General features: G+C 30.9%; 1 protein-coding gene across 1 annotated transcript; it reads right to left on the bottom strand.

Moving 5' to 3' along the window:
- Positions 1–2,974: 2,974 nt before the first annotated feature.
- On the bottom strand, positions 2,975–4,610 carry LOC121247227 (uncharacterized protein C594.04c-like). The gene is made up of 3 exons (XM_041145601.1): positions 4,192–4,610; positions 3,822–4,085; positions 2,975–3,682 (listed from the first exon to the last, which is right to left on the bottom strand). Exons 1-3 carry the CDS (start codon positions 4,459–4,461, stop codon positions 3,203–3,205), a joined length of 1,014 nt encoding a protein of 337 aa, XP_041001535.1. The 5' UTR covers positions 4,462–4,610; the 3' UTR covers positions 2,975–3,202.
- Between the last annotated feature and the right edge of the window lie 10,593 nt (positions 4,611–15,203).

Genomic DNA, 15,203 nt, shown 5'->3' with positions numbered 1-15,203 from the left:
GAAAAAAAAAAAGAATGAAGATTAAGAAAATTAATTTTTAAATATAAAAATTATTAAAAAATGAAGCTAGAAAATATTAATAATTCAATTTTAAAATGATAAAACGAGCAAAATCAAAAATATTTTTAAATAAAGTTTGAGGTTTTTTTAATATTAAAACCAATTGAGTGATTTGCAAATAAGCTAAAACTCAAGGATTGATTTTTATAATTAACCTCAGACAAATGAATCAAAATTCTTTAAAAAATAAACAGGAGAAGGAGGCCACCGATCGTGGTTGGCCAAAACCGGCCGACCATTGTGTTTTGCTGAATTCTAACCACTAGTAGTACTAGGTGGCCAAAACACCACATCAGTTGCCTTGTTTGAGGCCATCCACGTGGTGGCTAGAACGTGGCCTCTTTTTTCTTCTTCTTCTTCTTCTTCTTTAAATATAATTTTCCATTTTTATTTATAAAACAGGTAATAATGTAACAATTTTGTTATGAGAACTACTATATATATAAAAAGATTATATAAAAGTAAATTTACAGATTGACATGACTTTATATGATCCGTTAAATCTACTTTATATTAAAAGTAATTTTACAATCTGACGTACTGCATCAAGCTACGTCAATTTATGAATTTACTTTTGTATAATTCTTTTGTGGTTAAAATATTTCTCTTTCTATAATTTATTTATTTATTTTTGATGTTAGGAAACCTATTCAAGGTAGGGCCCTTTGGACCCACTCCTATAGAGTAAACTTTGGTGCTGTGTACCGCACTCTCGAAAGTTTTCCTACACGAAACTGGTTAAATTCTTGACTTTTTACCAGACGGTGTGACTCCAAATGATTGTTTATACTATGAGGTGTTGAACCTTAGACCTTGAAGGGAGTGATGCCCTAAAACTAAAGCCTTTATTACTTGGGCCAACCCTTTTGGAATTAAAACTACAATTTATTTAATATAGAATTGTAAAAGAATTCTAAAGAGTTGTAACTTAGTCATTTTTCTAAAACAAAAAACCTCGTACCCAAGTATTTAGCTTCATTCATCATTCATAAAAGGATGATTTCTCATAGATTATAGTTCAAGAGGAGCCTAATAAATTCTCATTTACATCGCAATTATTGATTTTTGAGGGCACATATCTAAATATGATATTTCGGGGCCTTATATCTCATAAGTTTTAGGTCCGGTTTGGATTCACAATCCATCTCAACTCATCTCATAACTATTTACTACTATTCATAAATTTTAACTCACAAATCTCACTACTATTTACAACTCATTTCACCACTATTTATAACTCATCTCAACTCATATTCGAATCCAAACAAGGCCTTAGTGAATATGTAATGATCTCACAAGATCTCTCACATGACTAAAAATAAAACTCCACAAAATCTCCAGTTAGGGTTCAAGAAAGAACCACATAAAGTTGATTGAATTGTTAATGTAGAACAAATATTTGAGAAATAATATATACAAACTCCAAATATACAAATATTACGTAAGACCTTTATAAAAAAGCGGACTCCACTATAGAAAAGTGTGAAAAGCTCACTTTTTTCACGATAGGAACCACACTTTTACAAAATATTTACGCCCGCTGCTCGAGCCATGCATAAATGCACAGTCCTTTATGAATTCACCTTCTGGTCTATCAATTGTTCGTCCAGCAAGACACTTCTGAACTAAGAAAACAAAAAACAAAGCAAGATTCTACTTAACTAAAGGAAATGTGGAAAATGATTAACTTACAACTCTTTTGCAACTCTATATTAAATTAAGAGTAGTTTCGTAAAATTGAATGTCATTTTTAATAAAGTAGCATATTTACATTGGTTGATTGTGAAATGGATTAATAGAGTTGTATGGTGTATCGTTCATTAGAGTTGTAACTACTGTGAGCTATTAGTTACTATTTAGTTAGAGGCGATTAGTTTGTTAACAGACGATATAGAAATACTTCTCATGTGTACGAATCAGAAGCATTGCAATAAAATCATTCATTTTCGCTAACCCGGTTGGCCTAAGTGGTGAAAACTTGGTCTCGAGGTAATACTTCCTTCAAGGTCTAAGGTTCAATATCTCATAGGTGTAAACAATTTTTTAAGGTCACACCCCTAAGAGAGCATCCTCAATGGATTTAAAATCTATTGGGTATTTTAGCTATTAGAGAGCAAAATATGCTCACAATGGATTAGCTAAATTCTAAATTTAGAATTTAGAATTTAGCTACAGTGACTTTTAAATTTATTTTTAAATTTGAAGGTTACAGTACATACATCAAATACGTATTTTATTAATTATTTCACTCTCTATTTCTTTCTATCACATATTTTATCAGAATTGGTATATTAATTTGAGTTAGTGATATATTAATTTAATAAAAATATGATTATTAATTAATATATAATAGGTAGAATAGTAAAATATGATAAAATAAAATAAATTAATAATTAAAAAAATTAAATATTTTTGAAATTATTAATTATTCATTACTATATAATGAATAAATGGATAATCTAATGTGAAAATTTGATGTGAATAACGAAAACCAAATTCATCTTATATTATTTTATTGTTATATAATAAAAAATAGCTACTCCAATGTAGAGATTTATGTGAATGAAATAATCAAAAGTCAAATTTCTCTTACATTCATCAAAAATATTCTTTAACTTTGGCTAATCCATTGAGAATGCTCTAAGAAAACTTTCAAGGGTACGGTGCACGGGACCGATGTTTATTCTGCAGGGATGGGATCCAAAGGACCCTGCCTTGCAGAGGTTCCCATTAAAAAAAAAAAAAAAAAAAAAAAACGTTTATTTTCACTCAATCTTCTTCTCTCTGGGCAGTTTTCTCTTCTTTCCCCCAAACTCCATTTTTGACATCATTACTCGAAATGGATATCATTATCTGACCAAAAAGCTAGATCTTCGATGAACTTCAAACTTAAATCAGAATAAACCCGCAAAAGTTTCAGAAAGTACAGGTAACGTTTTTGTACAATACAGAAATATGCAGAAATATTTTATACAATACATACAACGATCTATTTGGCTAAGCACAAACAAAATCCATCTCTCTTGAAATGAACAAAGTAGTAGACAAGTCCTGACAAATCAAGGCAGAAACACTGAATGAAGAAAAAAATGCTGATAAATATGAGTACCGTAGCGGCAGTGCTTGGTGTCGAAATATCAAATCAAGTGCTTTTATCTTTTCCTCCTATGGCGGATGACCTGAACCAAGGTATCCACACGGAAGTTGTCTTCTGGTACAGTCTGTAAGCCTCAGCTCTGTAATCTTGCTTCACCATCCGGTCCTCCACAAGCTTAGTCACGTAAGCTAAGCACATGCTATTGATGAGTGCTCCGAAAAAGGTCCATCCATGTCCGAGGTTCCACGCAAATATAACCAGTCCCCACCACCACAACTGCTCGCCAAAGTAGTTTGGATGCCGGGAGTATTTCCACAAGCCCTTGTCCAGGTTAGGTACCATTGGCTTCCCATGATCCTTTAGCTTGGCGTTCATAGTCACAAATTCATGGAGTTGAGTGTCTGCATAGTAAGCGACAATGATTCCACACACACAGACAATGACGGCAATAAAATCCCAGATGTTCAATGGCTTATTGATCGAGTGGACAACATATAATGGGAGGCTTACTCCAATCAGAAACACCTGCAAAGTTTAAAACAAGCAGAAGAGGAGAAACAATACCATATTAGCAAACATGGTTTAGAAACCCATTCAGGAAATTCATCGAGCAGTTGGCGTGAAGTCGGATACAGAGTCAGATTGCCTTGGGCTCGTGAGTTACCTGTTGACAGAGGTAGACAGCGAAAAAGGAAACCCACCACCAGTGCTTGCCGTACTGTTGGCGCATATCTGTGAACCTCCAATCCTCCCTTGCGCCCCACTGCCAGCCTTCACGCCTGAAGTAGTTATGGGTTAGCCTTAGACCCCACACCCAAGTCATCAAGATTGCAATCCTCGACCTCCACCAGTCATAATGAGCCAAAGGGTGAGTTGCATAGTAATGAACAAGCATCACTGGTATTACCGTCCAATACAAATCTATCATCTGCACAGCCAAACCAAACACAGAAAATCAACAATCAATTAATGGGAAAGTAAAAAGAAGCAAAGTAGTCCGAAAGGAAACGAAAAAAAAGAAGTAACGTACGTACCCAGTGGCTGTTCTGGATATGACCGATGAGCCAGAAGAGCAAATTGACGTTGAGGAAGAAAAATGCGTTGGCCAATAGGAGAGGGTGGCGATAGCTCCATGTCCAAAGAGGAGCCTGAGAGAGCCAATCAGCGTCACTACCAGAAGCAGTAATACGATAATGGTGGTAAAGGAATGAGAGGTAGAAGAGTATGGAGGGAAGGGGAGCTAAAAAGGCTATCACGGCATTTTTCAAGTTAGCAGAAGCACCGCGATTTCCACCAGAACCCATGCTATCCCCCGTACGTGCTAGTATTGTTGACCTTCGGCGGAGAGAGAGAGAGAGAGAGAGAGAGGGCTGAGGCCTACTTATAAACTGGGAAATGGTAGCATGAATTGGAATTCGACCATTTCTTCGGTTGTCTAACGTTCGAAAAGAAAAAGGCGAAAGGTCCGTTCGGCGGTACCCACCATCTTGATCCGTTCAATGATTAGCATGAATTGCCTTTCGGCCCACACGGTAGGAGGCATCCACTCCTAAAGGCCCAAATAATTATTACCATGCCCTTCATTTTGATTTAAAATAAGTATCAATTATTCAATGACAGATTATATGACACATCAATTTAATCATTATTCTCACAAAATAATCATTGTGGCGACGTCCAGTCAGTTCCTGAACCTCCAAAACAATTTGACCGGTCGCTACTACAGGTTTTAATCAAAGTTTCCTCTTCTAAAATTTTAATTGAGTTAAATAAAATATTATTAAAATATTATCTTTTAATATTATAATTATTTAGAGATTTAAAAAAATTAAATTATTTATTATATTTTATATAAAAATTTGATAAAATTATAATAATGAGATGAGTTGAGATCACCTCTCAATCTTAACCTCTCAATCTTAACGAGGCATAAAACTTTCTTAACATAAGAGGTACTATATAATTAGAACCAACACTTGATTAGCATGGTTCGAATCAAAGATTTATGTGGTTTGACAATATATCTACATTTATAGAACTGTAAATGATTTTATTATCTTTAGAAATAACAAAATATACTATTCAAAACGGCTATATTATTTATAATAAACATATATTCTCCTTTCTTGGGAGCTCTACTCGCCTCATATGCAAAACGATCACAAATTTGTAAGTAAAAATCACTAGTTTACGGGTCAGAAACGAATACCAACCTGCCCAGATAGATTATTAGAAGCGATCTTTTGTAAAATTACTTTTCTCTCTAGTTTTATAAAGGAATACAATGGTTATCAAAACCAGATTCATAAAGAAAAATTATTTAAAAGTTTTAAAAGCTAGATATATATCCATATTATTCCGTAGTATCATCGCTCTAATAAAACATATAAATTGATAATAAATAATATTAAATATCGTAAGGTGCATAAATCATCATGTGCACTCTTTTTTAAAAATGACGAGTTTACCATTAACAAGTAGATTCTATATATATATATATATTTTTAAAAAGAATGTGCAGTGTGTGAATTCTTGAATTGTACAAGAGTAATGTTAGAGAAAAATCACTGTAGCAGTGCACACTTTGCACTCACTATATGACTGTTTTTAGTTCTTTACTTTTTTATTTTAGATTTGAGAAATGTGTGGTCTAGATGATGTCACATCATGTGTGCAAAATAGTTGTTCCCAATAGTGATTTCTATCTATATTTATTCATTGTACAAATCGTTTTCCATTGACAAGATAGTACAAAATATAAAGAGAAATATGCAAGTCATATACCATATGATGAATAATGCTACATGCAGTCGTAGAGTGTGCAAGCATCGTGCAGTCGTTTTGGAAAAGAGTGAGGTCCACTATTAAAAAATTAATTTTTTTTCATGTGAGTTCCGTATTTATTCATTTTTTTTCAAAGTGATTGTGTGACGCTTGTATATTATTTCTCATTAATACTAGCACATATCACATGTTGAAGTTCTTGCCAAGTGGCATATATAATATTATAATCCCTATTCGTCCTCTTGGTTGCTAAACTGTTATCACCTTAGCTTTACCTCTGAATATTTTCCACCCCACTTTCACACGTGATGTTGCCACTTTTGCTTAGCCCTTCGTATTAGTTTCGAGCATAATGTAACAATATATTCTCTCTATCTTTTGCTATAATCCTCCATTTGACTTAAGAGGGTTAGGATCGAACTATATATGTTTTAAAAATCAATAGAACTATAATGAGATTAATGGGCATATATGTATTTATTAGTTTACATGTATTAATTTCATGTGATGGATGATAGAGGCATAAGCATATTTGAGCTTCATCATGGTGGGATCAGCAAACCAATTATGGAATTAGTTTAATAATTAGATTCTGACAATTGTCATCAGCCCAGCAGAGTTGGTAGGATGCCACTTTTGCCCAATACGAAAAAAATACCACATTTTCTATTTAAATATATATAAAAGTATATATAAATCATATAAAGATAATTAAAAAAACAAAAATTTGTTTCCAAAAATTCGTAACTAAAATTATAAATAGTGTATTTCATCAACACTAAGGTCTCATTTAGTTACACAGATGAAATGAGATGAATTTAAATAAAATATTGTTAGAATATAATTTTTTAATATAAGTTTTATTTTAAAATTTAAAAAAATATTAATTTTTTTTTTTAAAGAAGACGGCATCGCTGATAACTTTATTAAAAATTCTATCGGAGGAAAACCATAAAAACATCAAAATTGAGCTAAAACAAAGATCAAATATCCAAGCAAATCTAAAACTAAAAACGAATTTGTGGCAAGCCTAATTAATTTCTCCAACTTAGAGCACCCTTTTAACATCCATGGAATATCAACATAATTGTTTCAAGTATTCGTGCAACCCTCCGCTCATAATTGGATCTCCTCCCAAAAAATCTTCAAGATACCAAACAGTGCATCTTTTATTCCAAAGCCACTTTATAATCAACAAAGAATCCATCTCTATATCTATACAAAAGGAGACCCAAAGATTTTACAATTCGTAAGCTATGTAATAAACCCAAAAGTTCAACTTTATTGTTTGTACCTTCCTCGAAGTGAATAGCAAAAGCAGCTTATAACTTATCTTGTGAATTTCGAATTACTCCTCCAGCACCCATCATTCCCGGATTACTAAGGTTGCTCCCATCAATATTTAATTTAAATCTATCAGCAAGAGGAGGCAGCCACCAAATTAAATAAAATAAAATTATTTATTATATTTTATGCAGAAGTCTGAGATGCATGAGATGAGATGACTTGTCTTCATGGGCATAAAATAGTTAAGTCCCAAAGTTTTCATCCGTTTGTATAGAGCTCCGTGAGTTTCTAAATTTAGCTAATTACTCCTCGAGTTTACAGATTTTTAAAAACTAGTTTCTTCCATCCATCCAGTTAGAGCATCCTCATTGGCTTGGTCAAATGAGGAGGTTAGCTAAAATTTAGATAATTTATACCAAAAAGACTCTATATTGGATTGACCATCTCCAAAATAATTTGGATTTCTGCTACAGTAATTGGCCAAATATAGACAACCACAATTGGTTCACCAAATATTAAAATACTAATTTCTCACTCCAACTACACACGCAGGAACGGCAACAAAATGCCGAAATATTTCTCACCCGTAACTCTTTCTCCACTTTGGTTAGTGAATAAGAAATTTAGATAGAAATTTATATAAGTTTAATCTCAATTTTTTGTTATTAGCATTAAATGATATTTGAAAATATGATTTTTTTTAATATTAATTTAATTAGAATATAATTATTATTAATATTAAATTGGTAGAATTATAAATGTGATACAAATAAATTAAATAAAAAAATTATTAATTTAATAATGTTTTATTATTATATAGAGAGTCAATGGTTAATCCAATGTAGAGATTGAATGTAAATGGAATAAGCAAATGTAAAAAAGTGTGATATTGGCTAAATTTTGAATATGGATTTGGCCAATCCAATGAGAATGCTCTTAGGGATGTAAATTTAAACTGAGAAACTCGAAAAACTGGATCTGACCAGTCCGGATTGGTTGGTCCGGTTTTGAACCGGTCCGTATTATGAAAATCGGCCGAACTAGGTCCAATTTCAGTTTCGCAGTTTCTAGGACTGGACCGGTTGGAAAAAAAAATAAAAAATTAATTTTATATATTATGCAAAATATTATATATATATATATATATATATATGATTTAAACTATTATATATAATATATAATTATATATGAAATTTTTATATATAATAAACTATATATCATATATTAGTGCACTGTGGTATATAGTTATTCTATATATAGTTGTTCTAATATATAACAAATACTAAATTTATAATAATACTATAGTCTAATACTATATTACTATTAGTAAATTAGTAATATACTTTAAGTCTATGTATAAATTAGTATATAAATCACTATACTAAATAATCACATATAAAATAATGATATAGTAATACTAATACTAAATTACTATACTAAGATTATCACTATAATACTATCAATAATATAGTTATAATAAATTAAACTTGCTATAACAATTAACAAATACTAATATATAGTTATTCTAATCACTATAACTAATAGTCTAATACTAATATTTATAATAATACTAGAGTCTAATACTATATTACTATTAGTAATATACTTTGAAGTTTATGTATAAACCGGATGAGACGGTTTAAATAGCTTTTCAGCCTTTTAGAAGATTTTTTTCACATTATTCCTCTCCAGTACCCTCCAGTTATCATACACCCAGATCTATTCTTACATCAATTTCTAGAAATAAATCTCAAAATTTTGACACCAGATCTTTTGATACTAGATCCCAAAATCTTGACACCCAGATTCGAGAAATCATTCTTGGAAACATTATTGATACGCCAGTATATGCTATTAGACATCCTGATAGAGCATCTACCTCCCATAATCCTGAAAAAGAACCCTCTTCTCCAACGTATTCTCAAGTAGTTGGAGATGATGCCCAAATATATACCCTGAATAAAGAAGAATTTAAAATTAACAAAGAATATCTCAAACAAGATTATATGAAAAAAGAAAATAGTCACAAAAGAATAACATTTTTCTCAACCTTTACAAAAATAGAAAGAGATTATATTCAAGAAAAATATTACAAAGATTTAGAAAAAATACAGATCAATATACATTTCTTTACATGGTTTGAGATATATAAATCAAACCAATTATCTACCATAAACAGGACTACTAATCAATGGATTAAAGGAGAAAATAACCAAATTATTTATGAAGAATATCCCCATTTTGAAGCCATCAAGTACAATCAGAGGAATACTTAAATTTTGGTTACACCAATAAAAAAACATAATATTGCAAATACTGAAAAAAACATTGATAATATAATACAACAAAACAATTATACTAATTTATATTTAAAAATCATGGGTAAGCATTAGAAAGGATTGAAACCCAAATATCCCCTATAAAACCCACTATTAAAGAAATACAAGAAACTCCCTTATTTGTTCCCCACGAAATTCCATCCCATTTAAAATCGATTTTTTTCAAAAATAAAAATGATTTATTAGAACAGATCTCTAGTAAATTAGAAAAATTAACTATTAATAACACAGCTACCACCTCAAAACAACAACATATTAATGTATTAAGCAAAATAGATTCACCCGTAATATCTGACTCTGAAATTAATAATATTGAAAACCAATTTAAAAATCTAGATCTACAGATAAATAAGATTAGAGGAGATCATGTTAATAATTTTTCGGCTAGAGATTCAAAACAGCATGTCTCTATTACTCGTAACTGGTCTCCCAGACCTACTCCCCCGGATATGCAATTCGAGGAAAGAGAACATATAGTAAGATCAGCCTTTGCGCCAGATGTATTATACGAATGGAATATAGACGGATTATCTGAATATGAAATACTAAATCATTTTCAAGAAATGATTATGGTAGCCAACGTCTATAAAAGTAACAGAAAAACTGATCATCAGGTAGCACACATTATTGTTACAGGATTTACTGGCCAACTAAAGGGTTGGTGGGATCATTATCTTTCATATGATGAAAGGTCACGTATATTAGCAGTTTAAAAATATGATGAAAATATGCAAATAATTAAAACAGAAAATGATTTACCCCTAGAAGATGCTGTCAACACATTAATATATGCATTAACTAAACACTTTATTGGTGATCCCGTTCAATTTAAAGAAAGAACTAGTGATTTATTGATTAATCTTAAATGCCCTCAATTATCTGATTTCCGTTAGTATAAAGATGTATTTCTAACTAAACTTATAATCATAAATGATTGCCAACAGTCATACTGTAAGGAAAAGTTCATCGCCGGACTTCTATATTACTTCGCCCAAAAGGTACGAGAATTATTATTAAGATCAGAATGTACTATTGATTTTCATAATCTCACATATGGTGATATAATAAGTAAGATTAACAGAACTGGATTAACTATGTGCAACGATTTAAGATTAAAAAAGTAAATAAAGAAAGAAAAGAAGTTTGCTAGAAAAGAATTAGGTACTTTTTGTGAACAATTTGGTTATACTCCTTTATTAGCCCCCTCAAGAAGACACAAAAAGGAAAAAAGAGTTTATAAGAATTATTCCAATAAAAAATGAAAATACAGAAAACCTTATAAAAATATAAAAGACAAACTAATATATAATAAGCCACTAAAAAGTCCTAAAAAGACTAATAAAAAGAAAAAGCAGATTGTTTGTTATAAATGCGGAAAAGTAAGACATTATAAATCAAACTGTAAAGTCAAACAACAAATTAATGAATTAGATATATCCGAAACATTAAAAGACAAATTAATGGACATTTTTATAATACATTCAAGTGAAGATGAGGTTAGTTCTTCAGAAGAAGAAGAAATTTATCAATTAAAAGAATCAAGTTTTTCAGAACAATCTTCCGATAGTGAATTAGAAGAAGATGAAGTACATATTTGTAATTGTCTAAGTAAAGATAATTGCATTTGTAACAAAACCATTAATGTACTTTCAAAACAAGAAGACATTATACTAGAATTAATAGACAAAATCAACAACCCTCAAGAAAGAAAAGATTATTTAGAAAAATTAAAAGATACATTTAATAATCAAAATACTACAATAACTTCATCCTCAACACCTTACAATTTTTCAGAAATAATAGGAAGATTTAAAACTGACAAACAGAAAATTACAATTCAAGATATACAACAAGAAATCAATGAGATAAAACAAGAAATTAAAATTTTAAAAACATCCAATCTTAAATTAGAAGTTTCAAACGAACAATTATTACAAGAAATTATATTATTAAAAATAGAGAAAAATGGAAAGAATCTTCTTGATGAAGAACCCAAAATTGAACAGGGAGAATGTTCAACATTAGATGAAACGGACAATTTCATTAATATTCTTGATAAGATAAATTTTCAGAAATGGTATGTTGAAGTAACAGTTTCAATTAACCAAGAATTCTCTTTTACTACAATTGCCCTATTAGATACAGGAGCGGACCTAAATTGTATACTAGAGGGATTAATACCTTCTAAATATTTTGAAAAAACAAAAGAAACATTATCCCAAACCAATGGAATAAAATTGAATATAAATTATAAATTATCCAATGCACATATCTGTAATAATGGACTTTGCTTTAAAACAACATTCATTTTAGTAAAAAATATTAATATCAAAGTAATCTTAGGAAATCCCTTTCTTGCACTACTTTACCCTTTTTCTGTAACAGAAGAAGGAATTTCTACTAAAATACTTGGACAAGAGATACAATTTAAATTCATATTTCCCCCGTACCAAAAGAAATTAACTCTTTAAAGAAAATTTCACTAACCAGATAGATTAATTTTTTAACAAAAAATAGAATTAGAAGAAAGGAAAACCAAATAAACTTCTTAAAACAAGAATTAAAATATAAAAGAATTCGAGAACAATTGAAAGATCCATTATTAACCCAAAAAATAGATAATTTCAAAATTACAATTGAAAATGAAATATGTTCTAACATGCCCAATGCCTTCTAGAACAGAAATCAACACATAGTTGAATTACCCTATGAAAAAGAGTTTTCTGAGAAAAACATTCCAACCAAGGCTAGACCTATCCAAATGAATAATGAATTACTAGAATATTGTAAAAAAAAAAAATTAATGATTTAAAAACAAAAGGATTAATAAGGAAAAGTAAATCACCTTGGAGTTGTGCTGCCTTTTATGTCCAAAAACAAGCAGAATTAGAAAGAGAAGCTCCTCGTTTAGTAATAAATTATAAACCTTTAAATAAGGTATTACAATGGATTAGATACCCAATTCCTAATAAAAAAGATTTATTATCTCGATTATATAATGCTACAGTATTCTCAAAATTCGACATGAAAAGTAGTTTTTGGCAAATCCAAATCGCTGAAAAAGATCGATATAAAACAGCTTTCACAGTCTCTTTTAGACATTTTGAATGGAATGTTATGCCATTTGAATTAAAAAATGCCCCTAGTGAATTTCGAAATATTATGAACGAAATATTTACTCCATTAACTTATTTTTCGATAGTTTATATAGATGATGTATTAATATTTTCTTCATCTATTGAACAACATTGGAAACATTTAAATATTTTTGTTCAAGTTATCAAACAAAATGGATTAGTTGTCTCCTCATCAAAAATAAAACTATTTCAAGAGAAAATTAGATTCCTTGGACATGAAATTTATCAAGAAACTATTACACCAATTAGTAGAGCAATAGAATTTGTTGATAAATTTTCAGATGAAATAAAAGACAAAAATCAATTACAGAGATTTCTAGGAAGTCTCAATTATGTTGCAGATTTTTACGAATCTCTCAGACCATTATGTAAACTATTATTTAAAAGATTAAAAAAGAATCCACCTCCTTGGACAGAAAAACATACTAATATCATAAAACAAATTAAAGCCCATATTAAGAAATTACTATGCTTAGGGCTTCCATCTCCTCATACTTTTAAAATTATTGAAACAGATGCCTCTGATATTGGATACGGAGGAATTATGAAACAAAAATTATCATCCAACTCGGAACAGATAGTTCGATTCCATTCAAGATGTTGGAATCCTACTCAAAAGAATTATAGTACTATTAAAAAAGAAATTTTAGCTATTGTATTATGTATTTCTAAATTTCAAGATGATTTGTTGAATCAAAGTTTTTACTTAGAATAGATTGCAAATCAGCCAAGGAAGTTTTAATTAAAGATGTGAAAAACCTGGCTGCCAAGCAAATATTTGCCAGATGGCAAGCTATATTAAGTATTTTTTATTTTGATATTGAGCATATTAAAGGAGAATCTAATTCTCTTCCTGATTTTCTATCCCGAGAATTCTTACAGGAAAAATCATGTCATCTTCAAAGTCCAAAATAAAATCCAAATCCTCATAAGCACGGCCGGCATCTCCTCCTATCCTTCACCTTGTCCTTCTGTAACTCCAAGACCTTATACGGTATTGGGGTCATTACCACAAAATATTAGACCCTTTTACAATCCATTTTCACCATTAGCCTCTCCAAAATTATCAACCTATTCCAAAGCTGTTTCTCCTTCTTCTCTTTCTCCTTCCAAAATTATTAATCCCTCATTATTATTTCAACCTTCTTCATCTCCTATTATTATCAAATCTCATGGGCATCCAGTCTTTCCTATTGAATCTGAAATTCAACATCTGTCTGACCCTCAGAAATTACTTGATGCCTTTCTCCTACCAGATTGGCACTATGTTTCACAAAACATTAAGAAAACTCAGCATTTTTATGAATTTATATTAGTAGATACTGACTCAATTATTCTCTCAGAAATTCCTTGTTCCCTTCAAACTCAACCTTCTCTACCAGCGTCTCCAATTATTGCTTTTCATAAAGTCACTATCAAACAAGTTCTCACCCTGGAACAATGGGGAAAAAATCCCTATTTAACAAGAAAATTCTCTCATCCCTATGATCCTTCTTATTATGATTATTACGATTACCAGCAAGTATGGACAAAAATATTTTTAAAACAAAACAAAAATTTGCGTCATTCATGGTTTCTTCATTTTGATAAATTACATGAAATTAAAACACTCCCAAAATGGTTCTCACTATGGTGGGAATATTATGGACCCGAGCCTCTTCTCCTTCCTCTTCCCCTTCAGGAAAGTCTCCAAAATTTCATTTCACAAAATGACAGCCCACCAGCATTAAACCATTGTTCACCCCTCTTGCTCTTCTTTCTCAAAACAAAATTAAATTGGATTATGAAATGGGAATACGTTATCAAAGCTCATCCCTCTCTCAAAACCGTTATGTTCCTAACCCGTCAAGTTTCCATCAAATGGTGGAAAAAATACAATTATGATCATGTATTGAAGATGTTTTCAAAAGTTACCAAAGCTCCGGAAGTCCTAGTCCAACGAAACAGATTTCAAGCACAATTAGCATCTATTACAAACAAGAAGGATTTGAAAAAATTAGCTGAAATAATATCACAAATATCAGACAGTGACGATGAAGAAGAAGCACAACCCAGATTATCTCCACTACAGCAACCCGCATTATCACCAGCCCATCAGGCCTCTCCTTCTCAACAGGCCTCTCAATTTCAGGGCAACCAAGCTGCATCTCCTTCTCAAGATTATTCACCTTACCATCCGGTACAATTGATGGATTCTCAAGATCCGTTTGAACTGGAATTAGCAAATTATGATCCTCAGAATATGTGACTCCAAAAAATTATTATCTTACTAACCAGCATGACATGAAGAAATTGTCAAAATATTATCCCTCTAGAAAGTTATTCGTGACAGATCATTGCCCAGCAAAGCGACAAATAATTCTGTACAAGATTACATATTTTGTACTATGTTTGTTTTTAGCGTCGTCTGACACTGTTCTTGTCTTTAATGTCGGCCGGTACTGTGTTTGTCTTTAGCGTCGGCTGATACTGTTCTTATAACGGCCGGTACTGTTCATG

This window comes from Juglans microcarpa x Juglans regia, chromosome 1S, assembly GCF_004785595.1.
Source record: "Juglans microcarpa x Juglans regia isolate MS1-56 chromosome 1S, Jm3101_v1.0, whole genome shotgun sequence".
In the NCBI taxonomy this organism is placed as follows: domain Eukaryota; kingdom Viridiplantae; phylum Streptophyta; class Magnoliopsida; order Fagales; family Juglandaceae; genus Juglans; species Juglans microcarpa x Juglans regia.
This window is presented reverse-complemented; position numbering and strand designations above follow the sequence as displayed.

Coding starts and splice junctions, on each gene's coding strand:
- LOC121247227 (XM_041145601.1), bottom strand. CDS start 4,461: ATGGGTTCTGGTGGAAATCGCGGTGCTTCTGCTAACTTGAAAAATGCC. Junction 4,086..4,191: donor ATATCCAGAACAGCCACTGG/GTACGTACGTTA, acceptor TTGGCTGTGCAG/ATGATAGATTTGTATTGGAC. Junction 3,683..3,821: donor CTGTCTACCTCTGTCAACAG/GTAACTCACGAG, acceptor TAAACTTTGCAG/GTGTTTCTGATTGGAGTAAG.